We start from the raw sequence: 21731 nt of genomic DNA, 5'->3' as shown, positions 1-21731 counted from the left end.
TGGCCAGACAGGTCCCAAAATTACACCTGGGAAGGAGGAGGAGGAGGGTTTGTCCTGCTGAGCGCAGTGATCTTCCCCAAGATCCCATAAGGGATGTCTACAGGGAAAAAAATCTGCAAAAATGAGGGCAGCCAGTGTAAAAGCAAAAGCTGGTGGCCTCAGAGGGACCCTGTGTCCCAAGTCGTGGGGTCCCTCCGAGGCCACCAGCAGTTGTTTTTCAGGGTGAGGGAGCCAGGAGGGTTCACAGATGGGGGGGATACCTCGCTCCCAGTGCAAACCCCAAATCCCTTTGAATGCTTGGCAAAGGCTCAGGAGCTGCCCTTGCACGCTGGGGAGCACAGCTCTGCCTTTTCAGCCATGGCCAAGCGGGTTTTCCCATGCCAAAGAGCTGTGGCCACTGGCCTGATGCTCGGAGAGGTGGCCAGAGACTTCCTCGCTTGCTCCATGGTGGCAGCTGAGATCCCCAAAATCCCATTTGCCAGCTGAACACATCCTCCTCCAGGAGATGCTCTGGTTACTGGGGCTGCCCATCCTGACATGGTCCCCTCCTTTTGGGGTGCCCGTGGGATGCTGGCGTTGGCCATGGGTGCTGGGTGGGACCCCCTGAGGACTGGGGGTTGCAAGGATGCGGCACGGTGCACTGAGGGGCTGCAAACACTCCTGCTTCCCACCCTGCCCCTCTCCTCCTGCCTGCAAAAGGAGACAAAGCCACACAGAGCCCACAGCCCCCTCAAAGGGACCCCTGCCCATCTGCTCCCTCCTCTCTGCCGGACTGAGCCGCCAGCCCCACCTCACCTGCCACCGTCCCCCGCTGTCCCCAGCTCCCGAAGCCGCTTATCCCGTCCCATGCTATTGGAGCTGCCTGAGCAAAGTCCAGGGTGGCTCCCGTGGGCTCCAAGGATGCTACCGATAGCCCTGCCGGGGTTTTGTTCTCAGCCCTAAATAATCCCTTGGCAGAAACACAGATAAGGGGTCCTGGGGAGGTGGGTAAAAGGTACCGGGTGATCCCGAGCAAGAGGAGAGGCCAAAAGTCAATCCCAAACCCCAGCGGATAAGGGGACCTTGTTCTCTTTCCCCTGCCAGACTCTGAGCCAGGGAGCACCCGGCAGAGCCTCGGGGCCGAGGGAAATGCTGTGACACCCCAGCACCCGCCCACGGCTCCTCCGCCAGCTCCGGCAGGATCTCGGCCCCTCTCTGCTGATGTCACGGCGTGGGGCCCCGCAGCCGCCTTCCCCGGGCGGTGAGCAGGCGGGAATCAGCGCCGGGGACGGCCGCCCTTTCCTGGATCCTCCTCTCTCGCCTCTTCCCTCCCCGGGACGCTGGCTGGAACGGAGCCGAGAGCCTTGGCCGCCCGGCAGACGGATGCCCCGGCAGGTGAGTGCGCTGCCCTCCGGTCCCTCCGGGGCTGCGGCCGAGACTGCAGCTGCTCGGGGGACCCCTGGAGCAGCAGCCAGCAGGCAAAAAGGTTGGGAAACTCCATTTTGAGTTTAAAACCGCCTGGCCTCCGAGAAAGCTGTTCGGCACTGGCAAAAGGACTGGAAAGTTTGTGCATGCTGAGACACGAGGCTCTGCCTGTGCCAAGGATGCTGCCCACGGCAGGGCTGGGGTGGCAGAGGGGGTGCGGGAGAGCCTGGACCCCACGGCCAAGAGCCACCCTGGCAGGGGCGACGTGCCAAGGGGGAACGCCGCAGGGCTGGCCAGCGCATCAGGGAAAAATACAGGGATGAGGCTGTCAGTAAGTGTTTCCATCTGCGCCTTGGCTGGGGCTGTGCCTGACGCTGCCACACGGACGGGGCTGCGGAGACCGCCGGAGGCTGCTTGTCCCTGCCTGGGGAGGGGGTTTGCCGGAGGTGCTTGGGGCTCCTGCCTCGGGATGGCCAGGCACAGAGCACATGGGGACACCAGGACATGTTGGGGATGCAGACTGCAGGGAGCTTTTCGGGGTGATCCTGGGCTGGGTGGCATCCCTGGGCTGTGCTTGTGGCACCCAGGAAAGTCCAGCCAGCCGTGGTCTTCTTTAATAAATGTAATTTTCCCCAGGACCCCTGGTGTATGCCAGGTTTGGGGGAGGGACTGCGCTTTAGAGGGAGAGGGAGAGGCAGAGAAGTTGCTCACAGCAGCTTTTAATGGTGATGATTTGGTGCGGCGCGGTGGCGTGTCTGGACGTGCACCGGCACCTCAGGACCCAGTGCCAGGCGGTGACGTGGGCTGGGCTCGGCACAGGGGTTTCTGCCCCCCACCGGGACGCGAGCGCAGCAGGGTGCTGGCACAGCATGGACACGGTGCTGGCAGCACGGTGCGGACACGGTGATGTCAGGGGCCCCAGGATGGCCGGGGTGGGAGCAGGGAGAGGCCATGGGGAGCAGCGGCTGCTCCCACGCCTCCGCCAGCGCCGTGGGGCTTTCTGGGAGCCAGTCCCATCCCTGCAGCTGGGTGACCTCCTCTCGTCCCACAGGGCCCGTCCATGGATGCCAGCAAGAAGGTGGATCTGAAGATAATTATCATAGGAGCTCTAGGGTAAGGAGCGGCACCGGCGATGGGAGGGAAGCCCCACGTATCCACTGGCCCAGGAGCCTGTGGATGCGCAGCCCCCGTCCTTGCTGTGACCAACCCCTGAGCCCGGCTTTCCAGCGCAAATCCTCACCCGTGTCCCTTCCCTCCCGCCAGCGTGGGCAAAACCTCCCTCCTGCACCAGTACGTGCACAAAACGTTTTACGAAGATTACCGCACCACGCTGGGCGCCAGCATCCTGACCAAAGTCCTCGCGGTGGACAACACCCCCCTGAAACTGCAGGTGAGCGGGGCTGGGACTGCCCGCGGTGCCCGCCCCAGTCCCGTGGGCACGTCTGTCCCACCATGTCCTGCTGTCCCCAAATGCCTACTGGTGTCATGAGGTGCGGGACTGGATTTGCAGGGCCTGATTTTCAGCAGCCCTGAGCATCCATGAACTATGCTGAAATCCCCCGTGAGTTTTGGGGGCTCAGCACTCCCTGAAGCTGGTCCCCTGAGCTTAACAGAGCACAGGGCTGCAAACGCTCACGGCTCTTGTGTCGTGTGTCTGTACCCGTGCCCTTCTCTGCCCTAGATCTGGGACACGGGAGGACAGGAGCGATTCCGGTCCATGGTGTCAACCTTTTACAAAGGCTCGGACGGCTGCATGCTGGCCTTTGACGTGACGGACAGGGAGTCCTTTGAGTCCCTGGACAACTGGAGAGATGACTTCCTGGAGAAGGTCCTTCCAAGGGAGCAAGGTTTCCCCATGGTCGTGCTGGGGAACAAAATAGACATCTGCGATCGGCAGGTAAGGGTTGAGGAGAGCGAGCGGGGTGCGTGGATTGGGATGCCTTAGTGCCCCAACACCTTATGAGCGCTGATCCTTCGCCTGCAGAACCAGCCTTCTTCTGATGCTCACGTGAAAACCAGGGCTCCCGGGTGAGGAGCTGCTGGGCAGCCAGTGCTGCCGCCTCCCCCACGCCTCTCCGAGGGCATAAGCAGCATCCCTCCACTGCCCATGGTGGCAGAGATCGTCCCCACTGAAGGCAGCAGGAATTAAGCATCGCAGAGAGCTGCCTGCACTGCCAGCATCCTGCCCCCACCCAGCAGCGCCTGGATGGGCGAGGAGGGTCCCCTCTGCCAACGCTGCAGCAGCTACGGGCAGCCCGGCACAGGGCTGTGCCGGGGCTCCATCCTCCCTTCCCGCAGGTACCCAAGGAGACTGCCTCAGCCTGGTGCAAGGAGAAAGACATCCCTTATTTTGAAGTCAGCGCCAAGAACAACATCAATGTTGCCGAGGCTTTCGAGACCCTGGCGAAGCAGGCGTTAACAACGGTGAGCATCGCTCCCGCACCAGGCCTCTGCCCGCAGCAGGGATTCGGGTGGGAGCCGGACTCAGCTGCTCCCCGGCGCTGATCCGACAGGCCCTCACAGCCCACCTTCTGACGCAGAATATCTGCTATTTATAACGTGTAGGAGAGGCCCAGGAAGAGAAACACATCAGTGTTTGTTTTCTTAAAATAGATCTAAAACAAGTTAGAAAAGACTAAGGATTGCTACTTCTCTGTGCCCATGGTGACAGGAACGGGGCAGGCGGCACGGCACGGCGTGCCAGCACTGTCCTCTAGCGGCCACCCCACGGGGACATTCGTGTCCCCACGCCAAGCACGCGGGGTGGCCCCGCTCCTCGGCTGAGCCGGGCAGCTTTTCCCTGGATTTTGTCTTTAATCACAAATCGGGGTGAACCTGTGCTTCCCAATCCTTCGATCCATTCAGGCTGACTCTGAACTAATGGCACTCACCCTTTCTCTTCTCTGTTTTTTCCAGTATAAAGGGATTTTTGAGAGTTATTTAACTGACTCCATCAAACTCACTCCCAACGACAAGCCCAAGAAGCGCTGCTGCTGACCCCGGGCTCGCTGCCGTGCCCCGGGCTGTCCTGCGCCAGCACGGCCCGGCCGAGCACCCCACGATGCCCAGGGCTGGAGCCCTGCGCGGGACGTCCGCGCCCTCTGCCCGCCCCAGCCCGGCCGCAGAGGGTGGCCAAGCCAGGACGCAGGATGGCCACCGCTCAACACACCAGGGCCAGCTGGCTCCTCTCCTGGGGCTTGCTGCTTCCCACGTCTCTGAAGCTGCTCTCCCAAACCAGCAGCCTCCCAAACTGCCACTGCGTCACAGTGGCCCCGTCCCCCTGAATCCGTTGCCATGTGGCACCCGAGCAGGTGATCCCCCTGCGGTGACAGTGCCAGGGAGCCAGGCAGTGCTCTTGATGCCTTGCCAGAGACCATGACCTTGGCCCCACGGGTGACCCTTCCCGGTGCGTGGACTGGTGGCCCCACGGTGCTCACGGTGCACACGGGCTGTCCTGGGGGAGGAGTGGGGCTGGTGGCCATGGCACAGGTCTGAGAGCAGCCGGGTCCCCTCCCGGGGTCAGCCACCGTGGATGTGACCGTTCCGTGCCTCAGTGTCCCCTGCTCTCATGCACACCCCCTGTCAAACACCTTCCACCCCCCGCCTCACTGGTGAGGACCCTCAGTAAAGCACTTTGTCAGGGATTCTTTTTTTAAAAAAAGGAAATTAAATATTTCACTTTTATTTATATATATGTGTCGCAAAATGCTCCTGTGGTCTGGCAGCAGGAGGATGGGGCGGGGGCTCCGGGCTCGTGCGCTGTCCCACGGGCCATGCTCCAGAGCCGGCAGCTCGGAGCCTGTGCCAGCTTCTCAGGGCAGGAGGAAGCATTTTGGGGCTGGATTTTTTTTCCAGTGCAAATTTTGGGTCAGAGGAGAGAGGAGGCGTCTGGGACATGGTGCAAAGTGGGTGTGCAGTGGTGGCGTGGGGGCCTGGCCGGGGCGGCTGTCGGCAGAGGGAGCCCGCTGGGAGCCGAGCCGAGCGACCGCTCCCCTTCTTGCATCCATCCCGCTCTGGCTCGGGCACCTTCGAGAAGCTGCATCCAGACACTGGATGCTGGCCAGAGAGGTGGCCATGGCCACCCTGTGCCACCTTCCCTGCAGCCTCGGGAGTCGCATCCCTGGGGCTGCAGCACCCTGCTCGCTGCAGAGCTGTAGGGCTGGACGGACGCAGGGAGACCCCCAGCCGGGCACCCTGCCCCGTGGCTGCCCGGGCAGGTCTCCACGGGACCTCCTGCCCTCTCAGCACCCTTCTCCAGACCCATCCACACTGACCCCAGTGGTCCCGCAGAGCTTCCCGGGGCCGGGGGGCTCTGCCCTGGCATCTCCCAGACCTTTCCATGAGCAACAACCCCATCGTGGCTGTTCCCCACCCAGGACCACCGAGCTGTGACGCAAGCTGGGGATGGCACCCATCTGCGCCGGCGGCAGGGCACGGGGCCAGCGGGTGCAGGCGGGCAGGGCGAAACCTGAGTGGGGGCTCGGCGCGGGGGGCTGCAGGGCCGTGATTAGCCTGCCAGTCTCCAGAGAGGCATGTAGAGATATTCCACCCTCCTCCTTTCGCAACACTCAGCCTGTTTATTTGGGCACCAGGCCGGGGAGAGGATTTGTCCCTCAATATTGGGAGCAGAGGGGCATTAACTATTTCCTCCCCGAGCTCCGCACGCCCTTTCCCCCTGTATCCCCAAGGCAGCTGGACAACGGCACCTCCCCAGTGCCAACGGCACCTCCCCAGTGCCAGCTGGCACAGCCCCAGCCCCTGGCCAGGCTCCGCAGCCTGCCCGGCACCCGCCTCGTGCCCGGCATCGCCCGCGGGATGCAGCCCCCTTCCCGGCACAGCCCCGGGCCGAGCATCAGCCAGCGTGCTCGGCCAGGTCTGTTTGGACGACGGGTACTAAGCACCATCCATGTCAACAGAGATATTCTTTCTAATTACACCCTTTCTGCAGCAGCTCTCAGTGCTGGAGGTGGATGCAAACTTGATCTGTTTTATTCCAGCAAGCAGCAATTTGGAAACCGAGAGCTGAGCAGGTCAAACAAATGCACTCAGCGGAGCGGGGGCTCCCTCGGCTGGGGCTGGTGCATGCCCAGGGCTGCCACGGGTGCCCACGAGCAGCAGGAGCCGGAGCCAGGCGGGAGCTGCAGGTTTGGCTCAGGGTCCGCCTGCAGACTGGGCTGCCCCAGCGAGGCACGGCCAGGAGCGTGTCGCAGCACCCAGTCGAGCTGGGGTCAGAGCTTTGACTGCAGGCACAGCTCGCTCCAGAGCCCTTGTTCAGGCTCTGAGATGCTGGGCTCCAACAGGGGGATGGAGAATAGCAGGGCCCAAGCACTTTGTGTGGCCACTGAGCATCATTCCAGACACAGGAATCAAGACTGCGTAAGAGATCGCAACCCTGGGAGCTGGCAGGATCTCTAATGGCATCACCACCCTATAGAGAACGCGGCTAACGCACCTTGCAGATGTGCAGCACCATGCCGGAGCCGACCGCAGCCATCCAGCTTTTCTTCTCCCTCCATCCCTCCCGGGTAGGAGCACTGGCGTGGTCCTGCTGGCTCGGCAGCTCTGGGACAGTCGGGATCGCCCCGGGAATCCTCCCTCCAGGAAGACCGGGAGACTGAACGGGGTGGCACGGCGCCAGGACGGATGCTGGCAGGAGCAGCCAGAGGTGCTAAGCTGGTAATATTATCCCGCGACCGAAACGTGATAAAGGACAGGAGGAGGTTTGTAACGCGTGGGATTAACAAGGTCAGCTCAAGATTTTCTCAGGGTGAAAATCAAAGGGAAAAATATTTGCCTTGTGTGACTCAGTGAGTTCCTGTGCAGCCAGTGGTACCAGCTCACCCCGGCGGAGGGCCTGGCCCGTGGCGATAGTCAAGAAACCAAATCAACCTGAGCTCTCACCCTCCGGCTGCCCTAGCCCACACTGTGGTATTTAATAAGTCAAAGATACTTTCCAGCCGCGATGCTGGGCTCTGCGCTTCACTCAGCTTGGCCAGCACAGCCAGGCTGCACCTCTGCCTTTACAGGTGTTCATTCACTGATCAAAGCTACACACAAAAATCGGTAAAACCCCAGCCTGAGGATGCTGATCACCGAACAGAAACCATCCCTACCCTGTCGGCAGGTACAGAGGAGAGTGCTGCCCTCGGTATTTGCAGAATTAGTGCCTGACACTCACCCTAAATCCTTGACTCCCAGCTGCAGTTTGCTTCAGTGCTTCTGAGGTTTAATTACTCCTAACAGCTCTTCCACCCTCCGCCACCCCACGTGCTCTAAAAATACAGCGTGCGCTCCATTTTATCTCGTGTAACCAGACTGGTTGAGTTCTGACTGGTTCCAGGTGTGGGAGTCTGGTTAGAGCCTGTGGATTTGCATTGCAAACTGCACCTTTGCAGGGCCACCAGATAGCGGCTCCTCTGCAGCTCCCTGCCTGCAAACACGTCCCAGCAGCCCAGGGACAGGGAGCAGCGTCCATCCAGCCCAGCCTGCGGCACCTGGCGCTGGGTGGAATTAAATTCTCTTACTCAACTTGTGATAGTTAAAATAAAGTAGCATAAAATCTGCAAAGCAGATTTCAAAAAATTGAGTTTTCCTGTTCCAAAGGAGCCCCATTAACCTGGAGCTGGGATTGAGAGTAACGCAGCGGTTTCAGCCACTTCAAGATGTTAGTCCTAAAAGCAAACATGATAAACCCCAGAGCTCAAAGCTACAGGTAACCTTTCAAGAGCTTCAAGCACGAAAAATAAAATCATGGCATCAAGCAAAGCTTTACCTCTGCCCTCTAGTGCCACCGGGCAGCAGATATGCAACCACATCTAGAGCCTGTCGGCGCAAGTTTTTGCAGGCTGCATGTGCTGTGCTGGGACGTGCCTGGTCCCTCTCGCGTGCGGCGGCACCAGCCCCGTGCCGGGCACTGCTCGCTCATTAACGCAGGGTTTGGCCTCGTGGTGCGGCACGCGGCCGGGCACGGAGCAACGCCGGAGCATCCCGCGGCGCGCTGGCACCTCTTGTGCTGCTCTACACAAGCACTGCTGATGCTATTAATTATTTGAATAACTATTCTTTGTTTCCTCGATCACTGCCCCATTATTCCACCTCAACCGACCAGCAGCGAGCCAGTTGCGGGTGACACTAATGGGATTTCTGTCACTGTCCCCCCCGCAACTGCAATCAGCCCCTGCTTGAAGCACAGTCAGGCGGGAGCGGACACCGTCCCCTCGCCCTCTGCTTCTCTGTCCACCTATTCATGGCCAATATTGATGCTTCTCCTTGAAACCCATCACACGGGAGCTTTTGTTACTGCTTCCCAGCTGCGGCAAGTGTCCACGTGCGGGGTCGTGTGGGGCCGTGGGGCTCTGCCCAGCCCCAGGGGCTGCGAGCGGTGGGGCCGGGGAACGCGGCAGGTCTGCAAGCCGGCACGTAGAGAGGATTAGGGGCTGTGGCCAGTCCCCCAGTCAGCTAAGGTACATGCTGAAGTCAGCAGCGAGCCTCAGCCTCAGGCGTCCCTCCAGCCGTGTGCGGGACAGCAGCAAAGTGCAATCTGCTGCCAACCATCTGCTGGGATGGGCAGGTTTGCTCTGGCCAGCTGGGCACGGGACTGCACCGTGGTCCTGTGGGGCACTAACCAGGGCAGCGTTCTCCTTGGAGGGTTTTCCACCCCTCGCCGCAGTCAATGTGCATCTTGCAAAGCCCTCCAGAAATGCCGAGTGCTGTGGAGAGGGCCCTGTGCGCGGGCCAGACCCACGGGCAGGGCATGGGCAGGAGTAACAGCAGCAAAAGCAACTCAGAGAAATCCGGGAAGGACTGGTTTCACTGGGGTGGGACTGCTCCCTGTGCAAAGGGCCAGCCCGAAGCCAGCCACCGGCTCGCCAGAACATGGACAGATGTGAACCATGGTGACTTGCAACCTTTCCCTTGCACTGACTGCAGGGAAAGTGCAGGCATACTTCTTGCCATCCTGGCTGAGCACTATTGGGTCTTGCAAAGTGCAGCCTGCATGAGCCCACCGGCATCCCCGGGGATGTGGCCAGACCAGACCGGGAGCCAGGGCACGCGTGGACCAGGGCTGCAGCCTCCCTCCGAGCCCTGGGTGCGGTGCAGGGCAGGGAACTGCGCTCCCGCCAGATTTCGCCCAGGCATTGCATCCCTCTGGCCTGAAATGATTTATGAAGCTTTAAATGCCCGCTGCCCGCCAACTCTTTCGAGGCAGACTGGCAGCACGAGCTGGCTCCTGGCCTTGTGCCACCGGCGCCAGGCCATCAGCGCAGCACGGCAACACCCTGACTAAAACTTTTGAAAAAGGCAAAGCAGGCTGCCGGCTCTTTCATCTAAAAGCCGGATCCTGATCTCTCTAACCAGGGGCGACAGGACCTCCATCGCAGCCGTCCTCACTTTAAACACCTGAGTACTTCTGAAGATATTGACCTCAGAGCCCTGAACAATGAGACATTTTATTTCGAGGCTTATCTCCCATCACTGAGGTTTGAGCATTTTGGCCTTAATGAGTTGCCCAAGGCCACATAGCAGGCAGCGAGGTACAAACGCAATGGCTCAATGGCTCCTGCCCCGCCAGGACCACGTTCGCTTTTCACCCGCGCCTCCCTGCTCCCGCGGCTTCCCCGGCTTTGCACCGCCTTGCACAAATGCTGGCAGAAAGGAGGGAGAAGCTGCGTGCTGCTGAGCTTCTCCCAAACTCCTCCACACACCTTCCCACGTTTTTGGGGGCAAAGATTCCTCTCTCCTTTTCTTTTTTTTTTAAATTGGAAAACCTCCCTCTAATGGAATTCAATTGTGCGAAAAAGCCTCATTTCGGTTGACTCTCCTAATTCACAGAGTGGGCAGAAAGCCTGGAGGGGGGAAGCAATGAGCGGTGGGGGGAGGCAGAGCCCAGCACCAGCCCCGAGCCCGGATTCCAGGCGAGCGGGATCCTTCGCACTGCAGCCCGCGGGCTGGGGGCGATGCCGGCCCCCCGGCACCGAGCTGCTCCAACACCATGCATTTTTGACTGAAGGTGTGGGCCGGGGCTGCTCCCCACCCAGCCCCTGGGAGCAGCTCACCCCGCTGCCGAGCGCTGCTCGTGTTCCTGGGCCTTGGGCAGACCTTGCTGAGCACTTGTGTGTTCCCCTGGAGAAGGCAGCTATCTTGCACCTATTTTACAAATAAGATAACAGCCCTTGCTCAAGGTCACCGGAGGCAGAGCTGGGAAGAGGGCTGTCAGGAGAGCGCCGTCCAGCCTCAGCACTTTGCCGAGGACAAACAGCCCAGCGTCTGCCACACACAGCCCACGCCTGCTCCACGATGCTCCCCGGGGGCTGCCCCTGTGCTGGGCAGCGTCTTCTCGGGGGTGATGGTGGCTCTGGAGGCCCTTGCTCTGCTCCAGAGGGAGATCAGAGTTGGTGGCATTGACTCTAACCAACAAAATGTGCTCTGCTCCCTGAGCCGGGATGTCTTATGCTGCAAAGCCTTCAATTTGGGGATGCACTTGCACGCTGTACCCGTGCCAGCCCTGTTGTTGTGGCCCAGGGCTCTCCCGTGAGGTCTCCCTCTGAAGACAAGGGACAGCACTGATGTGATAGGGCTTATTCGATAGACACGTGCAGGGGACACGGTCTCATCAGGAGGCTACCCCTTCCCTTGCCTTTGGAGGTGTTCCTGCAGGGCTAAGGCAGGTTGTAAAGGCCGTGAGCAGATAAGACACGGCAATTCCCTCCGGCAGATAACCAGAAAGATGTAGTGCCTCTCCCCCGCTCCAAATTCACAGCATGAAATAAACTGCATGAAATGTCCACGTGGTGCTGAGCCATAGGGGCAGCTTTGAACCTCCTGATGCCTTTCTGCATTCCACCCTTTATTTTGGTGCTGTAAATAATCCTGTTGTCTCCTTCTAGGACATTGTGTTCCTCATTCCTCCCCGGATAAAGCCGTTGACCCCTGTGCCAGCTGGTGAGACCAACCGCGTGTCCCTGCAGCAAAGGGGGAAGCCTGGGAAGCGTTAAAAGTTGGCGGTTCCCTTTCAAGTGAGACCTGTGTCTCCATCACCTGGCACCGCGGAGCCGGCGGCTCAGCCACGTCTGCCAGCGAGAGCATGGCGTCCGGCCCAGGCCCAGGAGCTGCATTCCTGGGCGAGAAGGAAACGATGATAACCAGCCCTGGGAATCTCACTGCTCCAGCCAGGCTCTGTGCGGTGACACACGGCCCCTGTGGGTGACACTGCTTGCTACGCTGCGGCTACCTGGCGGGTACCAAGCCTTGCCTGGCCTCTGCTCGCAGCCGGCAGGCCAGGGCATCCTACAGCACTGGGCATGACCAATGCTCTGCTCCAGGAACAGCCATCTCATTCCTGTAGGAATTTGGCAGCCCAAATCTCTGCGTCCCTGTCTGGCTGAGCTACAATACTGGTTTCGAAAGCTCCTGAACAGACAGAGACAGACAGGGAAGCAGGACACTCCACCTAACTTCAGATGTCCCCTGCGCAGGTGTCACAGCCCAAGCAACACATCAGCCATGTGGAGCACCAGCCCTTCAGGACCTCCCGGATCCACCTGCAAGCACCAGTTTCTCTCCACAAAGGCTGCCCTGCTCCACCTGCAGATTCTCCATCCCAGACCCTGCCTCCTACCCACGCCTGTGGCCGCACGAGCCCCGTTTCCTTGGCATAACTGTCCAAAAGCAAGAAGCAGCTCCGGCCGCAGGTCCCAGGGTGGGAGGGAGGCTGCCTGCAGGTCCCACCACCAGCAGAGCTCCCAGGAACCAGCCCCCTCCGCCGCGGGGAACACGCTGCCTTTCCCCGCCGACTCTAACCCCAGGGGTCCAAGGAAGCTTTCTCGCTGAACTATTACCCTCATTAAGTGCAATATATCTGCTAATATTAATCATCTACAAATAAATCCACATGCTCCAGCACTTGGTATGCTGTTATCAGACCAGAAGATAAACAGCTCAGCAGTCCATGCACCCAGGACTCCATGTTTGACTCAGGGGAGCCCCTGTGGTGCCTTTCCATCTCCCAGTGCCTCCCGGCTTTCCAGGCAGCCCCAGCGCTCCCCAGACACTCGTCCATGCCCTGCACATCGTCCTGGCCGGTCCCTTGGTAGACACATCCCAGCAGAGTGGCTTGGGCCACACACAGTGAGTCTGGCCGAAGCAGAAAGAGGCAGAATTGGAGTTATATTTATAGTTACTGAAAGTGGAATTTGACCAGGACTGCACCTCCCATTGCAAGAAATGCCAAAGGACCATCGGTGGCTGTACTGGGCTGGTTTCTCCATAGGGCAAGACCTTGTAGTTTCCTGATCACACCCACCGGGACTTTGGAATAGCACCTCTTGCAATGGGGAGCTGCCAGCCCTCCCCGTGAGCTCGCATGTCCCCACGCAGCGGGAACCGGTGGCAAGTCTGTCTGTGCGGGAGGGACATCTGGATTTGAAGGGGACAGAGCAAGCCTGAAGGTCTCGTGTAAGTCATCCCCTGTGGGCACATTACCTTGCACAAGATTGAGAACTTCCTCAGGTTTTGCCCATTCTGGGTGGACAAGAAACCCAACCAGTTGGACTTCTGCCCTGCCAATGTCCCAGCCCAAGCCCCAAGCAACTGCAGCACTGGGTCCCTTTGGCCGGTTTGGTTTTGCATCCCAGTATAACTGCATTTTACTGTCTGCCAGGGATCAGTGACGTTCCCTTGGACCTGGCATCCCCACTGCTGACCTTGCTGGGTCCTACACAACGTGCCTGCCCAGGGCCTGATGCAAAGAGCAGAGAGCTCGGAAGACGAGGAGCACCAGCAGCCTCCTTGCCTGGAGCCGTTCCTGCTTCACTCATGCAGTGAGCCAGCTTTGGGATTTCACTTTTCATACCAGCTCGATTGAAATGGAGCTGACGTTGCTCCCAAAGCTCAGAGCTGGGCTGGTCCATGAGGCGAGACCTGTCCCCTCTGGAGGCACAGACTGGCTGCACAGCCTCTCTGCTTGGCAGCTCCTCTTTTTCAAAGGCACATGGCTGTGATTAGAGTGGAAGCTTAAATTCAGGACTCTGTGGTCCCATTCTAAGCTCAGATACTGATCTCAAACAGGTCATTTATCCGTCATGCCCATGGCCACTCCTCCAGCTCCACAGCTCTGCCCACACTGGGGTGTCAGTTTAGGAAAACAAGGGGAAAAAAATCTTTCATTGGTGGAGCTCTGCTAGGAAAAGTGCCAGTTCAGTGATGGCAAAAAAAGTCCCTTTTAGCAGTAGCTGCTTGTCCAGGCAGTTTAGCAATACCAGCATGGCCTCTGCAGCAGAGATGCTGTCTCCTCTCTTTCTGTGGTGCCTTGCGAGCAGGGCCCCTGCGGCTGGGACCTTTGGGTGCTGGTGCCGGGGCTCCCGGCATTGCCCCGCGGCAGGGACCACTGCCCGCACTTGTGGACTGGTCCTCCTGCCATGTCACAGGTTTCCGTTTCAAAGGGCTCCGTGCATATCAGGCTGCCCTCTAAATAAAACACTTGATATGGGTTATTAATGATATTTACAGGGTAATTGCTTGGCAATTATTACCTCTGTCTGGCAATGAATCAGCCCCCCTTTCCTCTGGCACCCTCTGGCAGAGTGTTCCTTTGGCATGCTCCGGACACAACAATTCATTCCTATAAGGTGAGGTTTCTTGGCCGTAAATGTTGATGCATGCACAAGGTACCAGAGATTTTTACTCTCACAGCCTCTGGGAGCGAGCAAAGGCCTCATCATTGCCTTCTCCCTTCCTCCCACCCCAGCCATGTCTCCCTCCTTCTCCCCGCTCTCTCGGTGCCCTGCCTTCTCTCTCCCCTCTCCCTTTTCCCATCATTTTTCCCACATGGAGGCCAACTTATGCTCAGAGGTAGCAGCACATCCCACCCGCCCTGCGTCTGCACTTTGGGCTCACACCTGGAGCAGGGAGGGCAGCAGAGCCGTCCCCTATAAACAGCTCGTGCCGAGCTGCCCTTGGGGACAACAGGAACATGAAAGATCAATTTCTTCCACAGCAAATAACCCCCTACAGCTTCCTTCTAGTGGCCTATTCCTTCGGTGATGTCCCCTGCTGATGTCCCTATCCAGCTCATCATCTGCTGGTACCTGGCTCCTGCACTCTCAAATCCCTCTGGGAGGAGATGAGATCACGAGCCCGGACACAGCTCAGCACAGAGGTGCCAGCGTGGGTCGGGGATGTGGTGGCAGGAGGGGACGAGCCCTTTCCCCTAGTCTGAGCTCCCTGCCAACACGCATGTCACACCACTGCCTTTTTCAGCTCAAAAAGCTGCATTTCTGAAGACACTGGCAAATTCTCAGGCCAGGAGGTTGACTGATACCTTTGGGGGGTGACCCCCAAGTCTGCAGCTCCTGGACAGCCCATCCCAGAGCCTCCCCGATCCATCCCTGTCCACTGCCAGGGGCGCTGGAAGAACTTAGAATCACAGAATCATCGAATCGTTAAGGTTGGAAAAGACCCTTAAGATCATCGAGTCCAACTGTTAACCCAGCACTGCCAAGCCCACCACTAACCCATGTTCTTGAGCACCACGTCTCCCCCGCTTTTAAATACCCCCAGGGATGGGGACTCAGCCCCTGCCCTGGGCAGCCTGGGCCAGGCCCTGACAGCCCTTTGGGGGAAGAAGTTTTTCCCCATACCCAACCCAACCCTGCCCTGGCGCAGCTTGAGGCCGTTCCCTCTCGTCCCATCGCTTGTTCCTGGGGAGCAGAGACCGACCCCCCCGGCTCCAGCCTCCTTTCAGGCCGTTGCAGAGAGCGATGAGGGCTCCCCTCAGCCTCCTCTTCTCCAGGCTGAGCCCCCCCAGCTCCCCCAGCCGCTCCTCCCCAGCCTTGTGCTCCAGCCCCTGCCCCAGCCTCGCTGCCCTGCTCTGGCCACGCTCCAGCCCCTCCATGGCCGCCTTGGGGTGCGGGGCCCAGCGCTGAGCACAGCATTCGAGGGGCGGCCTCACCAGTGCCCAGCACAGGGGCACCATCACCTCCCTGCTCCTGCTGGCCACACCGTTCCTGATACAAGCCAGGATGCCATTGGCCCTCTTGGCCACCTGGGCACACTGCTGGCTCATGTTCAGGCGGGTGGCAACCACCACCCCCAGGCCCTTTCCCGCTGGGCAGCTCCCAGCCGCTCCTCCCCAGCCTGTAGCGTTGCATGGGGTTGTTGTGACCCAAGTGCAGGACCCGGCACTGAGCCTTGTTGAACCTCATACAGTTGGTCCCAGCCCATTGATCCAGCCTGGCCAGGTCCCTCTGCAGGGCCTTCCTGCCCTCCAGCAGATCGACACTCCTGCCCAACGTGGTGTCATCTGCAAACTTACTGAGGGTGCCCTCGATCCCCTCATCCAGATCATCAATGAAGATATTGAACAGGACTGGCCCCAACACTGAGCCCTGGGGAACACCGCTTGTGACCGGCCGCCAAACTTGTCAAACTCTCCTCCGGACGAGCACGTGGCGCAGGCGTGGCTCCTGCCTGGGGACCGTGCTTGCAAGGCTGATGACAGACAGCCCAGCCTGATCCGCACCGGCACATCCCTGTGCCGCTGAGGGCTTCGACCTCTTCCCCATGCAGGGGAACGGAGCCCGCGCCCTCTCTCCTGGGCAGGCAGCGGGGGCTTCGCCTCTCCTTCCCGTTCCTCTCATCCCTTTGAACCTGGAAATAAGAAAGAAACTGCTTTCCCCTGCCAATCCCATCTTCAAAGCCCGAGCGGCGGGGTCCGGCGCTGGCACAAAGCGCGCCATTGTCCCTTCCCGAGGCGGAGAGTCGGCCAGAGGACAAAGGCCGGGGAGACGCTACCCACTGCGCCAGGAGGCTCGCCCAGGCCAACAAAAGCATCTTCTCCCGCCCCGAGTCCGACGCAGGCGAGGGAGGGGGCCCGGGGTGACGGTGAATATGAGCTATTGTCACCGAGAGCCCGGAGCACGGAGGGACCTGCAAAGGTGATCAAACGGCCCAAGCCTGAGCGGGAAGGGGTGGGGTGAGGGGGGACATCCAAAAAAGCCCTTGTCCCTCTTCAGATCTCTCCTTATCTCCCCTGGCTATCTCCTGGGCTTAGCCTGGGTGTACTTGCTTGCAATTACCTCCTACAAGCCAATCAGGCGCCGAGCACAGCCCTCGGTCCCCTTGACTGAGGTGATTTATAAATGACTCACTGGCTTATTTAAGCACAGACCTCTGCACACCTCCTTGGGAGCACCACTCTGCCTGGGCTTTCTTGCCACATCTGCAGCTCCCCTCGCAGAATCGGCCCTTTCTCCGCCCGGCGAGGCGCAGGTAACCCAGCTCCAACAATCGTGCTCTTTGTCTGGGTGGGCGTGGGGGATTTACACTCCGGTTGCACAGCCACTGGGTGTGAGTTTCAGTATTTGGAGAACTGGTACTTCTTTCCCCCCCCCCTTCTCTTTTTCTCCCTCCTTTTGCAAAGGGGATTTACAGCAGCAGATTTACTCAGGAATTAGCAACACCAACGATCCAAGAGCTTGATTTATGAAGAGAGGCTGGAAGAGCCAAATATGTGAATTAATTATTGCTAGAATAAATCCTGCCATCTTATCCTGGCTGGCTCCTGCTGAGATCTGTAGGGGGATTTGCCTGGTATAGGAGAGGCAATACTGATGAAAGACCCTCTGTTTCTGGATCCTTGTTATGATCAGAACTTTCTGCGCATGGCACTATGTAAAGTGGTCCCTGCCCCGAGGATGTTGCAGCCCAAATTAGGCTTTGCACATCCAGGCACAGCGAGAAAGGATGCGGAGCCCAGTGCCGGCAGGCAATGGTTGAGGAGCTTCAGCTGTGTACAGGAATCTAACCTAGGCAAGGGGTCTTTGGACTGCAGGGTCTCCGGCTCCTCCCAGTGCCATTTCATGGGATGTTTAGGTCCGGTTTGGGCAGGCTCCCTCATATATAGCAAGAGAAAATATCCTCATAAGCCTGCTCCATTGCGGTAAACTGCTGTTCATGCAGCTAGGATGCTTTCTGCTCTGCCCTGATAAAATTTGCCCACACCTTATTTGTAAGCAAGCTGAAAACTTAAGCTAGGGATCTGTCCTACTTTCCTTTGATGGCAAGTCCTTGAAGTGACATTTGTTGCTGGCCACACAGTATTTCTGCCCCTGGTCAGAGATTTCCAGTGCAGAAATGCTCTCCCATCCTCTGCCTCTGGGGGAGGATGGACTGGGTGACCCCAGAGGTGTTTTTCCTTCTCCAAGAGCGAATCCGCAGGGGCAGGGAGGGTGTGCAGGCGCGAGCTCTCAGCAGGCATCCCGGATAAGTGGTCGCAGGCAGTGCAAAAATGCTGCAGTCTGCAAACTTTTTAATTCCTTGGGATTTGCATCGCCTACCTGCTCTTCAAAGGCGGAGGGCAAGGTCTGTGTCGGAGGCATGTGGAGAGCAGAGACTGATGGCAGCGAGGGATGCCAAAGTTTCACTTCTCCTTCTTTTAAGTACTTTCCAACCTTCCCTCCTCCCACCCCGTGGCTCTGTGTGCCAAGGGAGCAGCAAGGGGATGGGGAGGATGGACACACCGCTTTCCAGGGGACAGACTCAGATGCCGTTAAGGTCCGGCACTGCTCTCTGCCTGCCAAGGAGCTGGCAACCTGATCCCCGCACCGCCGGGCTACACTCAGCAAGGTGACACCTCCCGGGGACTGCAGGGCAGGGAAGCTGGTGGCTTTCGGAGGGCTACGATGGGGCCATAGCTGCATCCCGGACCGCAGCACCCCAGGCCATGCGCCCACTGCCTCACCCCAGCCCAGCCCTCCCTCGGCGAGGTACGGCGTGGATGCAACTGCAAAAGCAATGGAGAGTGAGGGTGGGGTTGAGAACAAGTGGGTTAATCAAACAAATCACAGAAAGAGCAGGCCAAATCTGGGCTCGTTTACCCCGGTGTCAGCGCAGAGCAGATCCCCCATGCCCACAGCATTTCCTGCATTTACAACAGCATTAAAAAGAGCAGAAGCCGAGCTGCCAAATATAAGCATTTTACTTAATAAACACCCTTTGAGCCAAACACTTTGGCTTCACCTTCAGAAGCTGGCAGATGTCTGCAGATCTTATTATTCTGGTTACCAAGTGCAGAGCTAGTTTGGTTAGAAACTCATGTGAAGTGGTACATCAAACATTGGCACCGGCCCAGCGACGGCAGAACAAGAGCACAGTGCAGTGCTCCTGCCCGGTGCCTGCGCTGGGCTGGGTCGCTTAAAACAAGAAAAGGGCCATCTGCCTTATGGAAATCACCTATTTAACACTCCAAATATTTAATCTAAACTAAAAGAAAACATTGATTTAATGCCTGGCTGCTCCATGGCAGAAGTGCAGGAGCGGAGGAAGGGGATGGCTGCTCCCGAGGGGGACGTTAAAGCCGAGGCTGCGGCGTGGTGCAACGGGATGGGAAGGCGGGAGCTGGAGGGAAGCGGAGATGTCTCCTCCCTGCCCCTGCACCCGCGGCGTACGGCTCCCTCCGGGCCCCGACACCGTCAGGCAGGGCCAGTCAGCACCTCCGGCACCTCCTCCCTCCTTCGCCCTCTCCCTCTCTGGCTTTTATTCCACCAGCCATCACGATGGGTCCTGCATGCTGCTCGTGGAAAACTGATTGAAACAGCTAAGTTTTTACTGAACTTTATGGACTCTGGCATTTTGCCTTTTCTGAGGCTAAAAGCTGTTTTTGTGGTAGGATGTTTTTCAGAAATGATCTATGTGCTCTCCTAGCATCAGCCTCTTCTATTTCCAAAGGGCAGAGGTTAAGAAAAAGATAAACCTCATGGCCAAACGTTGTGCGTATTCGGCGCGTGGTGCTGTGCGTGCAGCCGGCTGCTCAGCCCCTGAAACACAAGCACCACTTCCCTGCTTCTGCCTCTTCCCCTTCCCCAGATTTCTAGGAAAGATGTTTTTACCAATATACTTGTGCCAGAAATGTGGGACTATAGAAATGGCTTCACCACTGCAAGGTGCTTTCTTCCCGAATCAGTTCATTTGTTGATGAACCCTATGGCAATTCAGAGCCAAAGGTAAAACAAAACTAAATTGGATCAAAGCAATTTTAACTGGGAGCAAAAAGGTGTGCCCAGTCAAACGGGCCAGCTGAAGACGCTAACTTGAATGAACGTGCTGGTGGTGCCCTGGTGACGAGCTGCCAGTGTGGCCAGCGTGGCCCATCAGCGGGGCTCGGTCCTGGCCTGCCCCTGATGCCAGGAGGTGGAAGAGAGTGAACGAGCCGGGAGTGCGGGGGCGGATCTGCTGGGCTGATCGGCGCCCGACAGCAGACGTGAATTATACAACATCCTTTTGAAATACCTGAACTGACTGACAGCAGAAACCTCCTTTTCCTCCTGCCTGTGTGCTTTGCGAGCCCAGCTCGACACCAGAGGTGTGAAAGGGAGAGGGAAGCGGGTGTGCGGCAGGAGGGTGAGGCAGAGTTCAGTCCGGGGGGAGCACCCGGCACCGCAGCACCCGGCGCTGCAGCATCTGGCACCGCAGAGCCCGGCACAGCAGCTGCCCTGTCCTTCCCCGTGCCGTGCCTCGGCGAGGAAGCACAGCGCAGGCTTCAGGGGAGGAGGTGACAGCTTCCTCGCCTGACCTTGCAAGACTTGGGCTCTTTCACCACGTTGCCCCAGGGCTCCCATGGCACCTGCAGCCGGAGCTGGAGTTGCAGCAGACGCGGTGCTGAAGGCACTGATTCAGGGGAACAGGAGTCAAGACCTTGTCCTGGTGTCGCAACCATACCCTTGCACCTGTGCTTGCCTTCTCCAGGCAGACCTTGTCTCCTGGGGTAGGGGAGAGATGCTTTTTATAACTCTTTCTTGGGCAATGGAGCTGGGAGAGAGATGTTTTTAATGAAGATTCACCCAGGATTTGGAAGACACCAGACCTCTGAACTCCATCAGCTGAGAAGCAATCAGCAAGGAGATCTGCGTGTGCATCGCCTTGTGCAAGGAGAAGGGGGGGTGGAGAGGGGGCAGACAAAGGAGGGAACATTATTTCCAGAGCACTGATTTTTTTTCTCCCGAAAACATAGCAGCGGCATTCCCTGAATGTCCAGCTCTTGCACTGGCATCAGTTTGGGCCCTTATAAGGCCCTTACACGCACCGCATAAGGCGGTAATCAGATTGCTTTCCCACTAAATTTTGACTCGCTCCTTGGACTGGAGTCCCTTTTCTGTGCCTACGCCAGCACAGGGAAGTGGCTTTATGCCAATGGCTCCTATCAAGACTGGCCAGAAACCTCAATGTGACTTTCCTCTTCCCAAACACAGCTATCGCCAGCACAGGGACAGAAGATAAGGGTTTAGTAAATGCATTTGCAAGATGAACACTGGGAAAAAAGGTCTGTACTTGGCGTGCACAGGCTGGTTTGAGACTGGCAGGGCAGGGATCAGCCAGGTGTGAACTGGTGAGACTCTTAGCTAGTGACCTACGGGGACAACATCTTTCACCCACATCATATTCTTGGAGTGAAGCAGTTCTGCCTTCATTTGTCACTTGCTCCAAGTATCACGTCACAGTTATGTACTCAGTGTGTCACAATTTCTCCAAAACCCCAGGCTCCGTAGACTTATCAGTGAGGCGAAACTTCACATTTCTCAGCAATATCCACTCTAGCCAACACGTTGGAGGAATGGGCTTCCTGAAACGGTTGTAACGGGGGCTCCGCACTCGGAGCTCTTCCCCCCAGACCTCCTCCTTTATTTCCATGCCCATACTGGAACAGAGCTCTTAAAAAACCTGGTCCCAGCCACGCAGCAATTTACTGGGACTGTGCTTTTCTTTCCACACGCATTGCACTGCTTCAGTGTCCTGCCCCAGCTGCAGGATTTAAACCAGCTCTGCAGCTTGCTGTGGTCTTATCCCATCAACACCAGGACAGCTGGGTTTGCCTTTTGTTCAAGGAGCAGTCACACAGCTCGTTCTCTATAATTCCGAAATCTCAGAGGTTTAACCTGCTGTTTGATCTAGGGCAAGGCCAGTGATAAGCCCAGTCAAGAACTTGACTCTGTCCGAGATGCTGACATCATTAGCCTGTTTGTTTAAGATGGAATTTAATCACGGGGATATTTTTACCTCTATACTTGCCTTGTTTATTATTTTTCCTGATTGCCAGCACTTTCGCTCAGCGGGAGAAATACATTAAAGAGCTGTGATAGAATTGGCTGATTCAGTCTGTCTGATGGCAGGCACGCTGCTCGGCAAGTGATGGGGCCGAGAAATAAAGCTGAGGGAGACTTCTTGCACCAGAAACTCGGCTGGGTTTATCACCCCTTAGAAGCCCGTCGCTGGGCCTGGACCTGGGCTGCAAAATATTCACGAGGGAGAACTGGAAATCTAGAGCAGAGCTGTGG

The 21731-nt window shown here is 58.1% G+C and overlaps 1 protein-coding gene across 1 annotated transcript; it reads left to right on the top strand.

The window, feature by feature from the left end:
* Positions 1–1200: 1200 nt before the first annotated feature.
* On the top strand, positions 1201–4401 carry RAB7B (RAB7B, member RAS oncogene family; the record flags this gene model as incomplete). The annotated part of the gene is made up of 6 exons (XM_082330368.1): positions 1201–1374; positions 2456–2517; positions 2668–2794; positions 3086–3301; positions 3703–3828; positions 4321–4401. 6 exons carry the CDS (start codon positions 1201–1203, stop codon positions 4399–4401), a joined length of 786 nt encoding a protein of 261 aa, XP_082186494.1.
* Between the last annotated feature and the right edge of the window lie 17330 nt (positions 4402–21731).

The sequence above is a fragment of the Platalea leucorodia genome (genome assembly GCF_965183815.1).
Source record: "Platalea leucorodia genome assembly, chromosome: 19".
NCBI lineage: Eukaryota > Metazoa > Chordata > Aves > Pelecaniformes > Threskiornithidae > Platalea > Platalea leucorodia.
The sequence above is the reverse complement of the archived record's forward strand: the minus strand, read 5'-3'. Positions and strand labels throughout refer to the sequence as shown.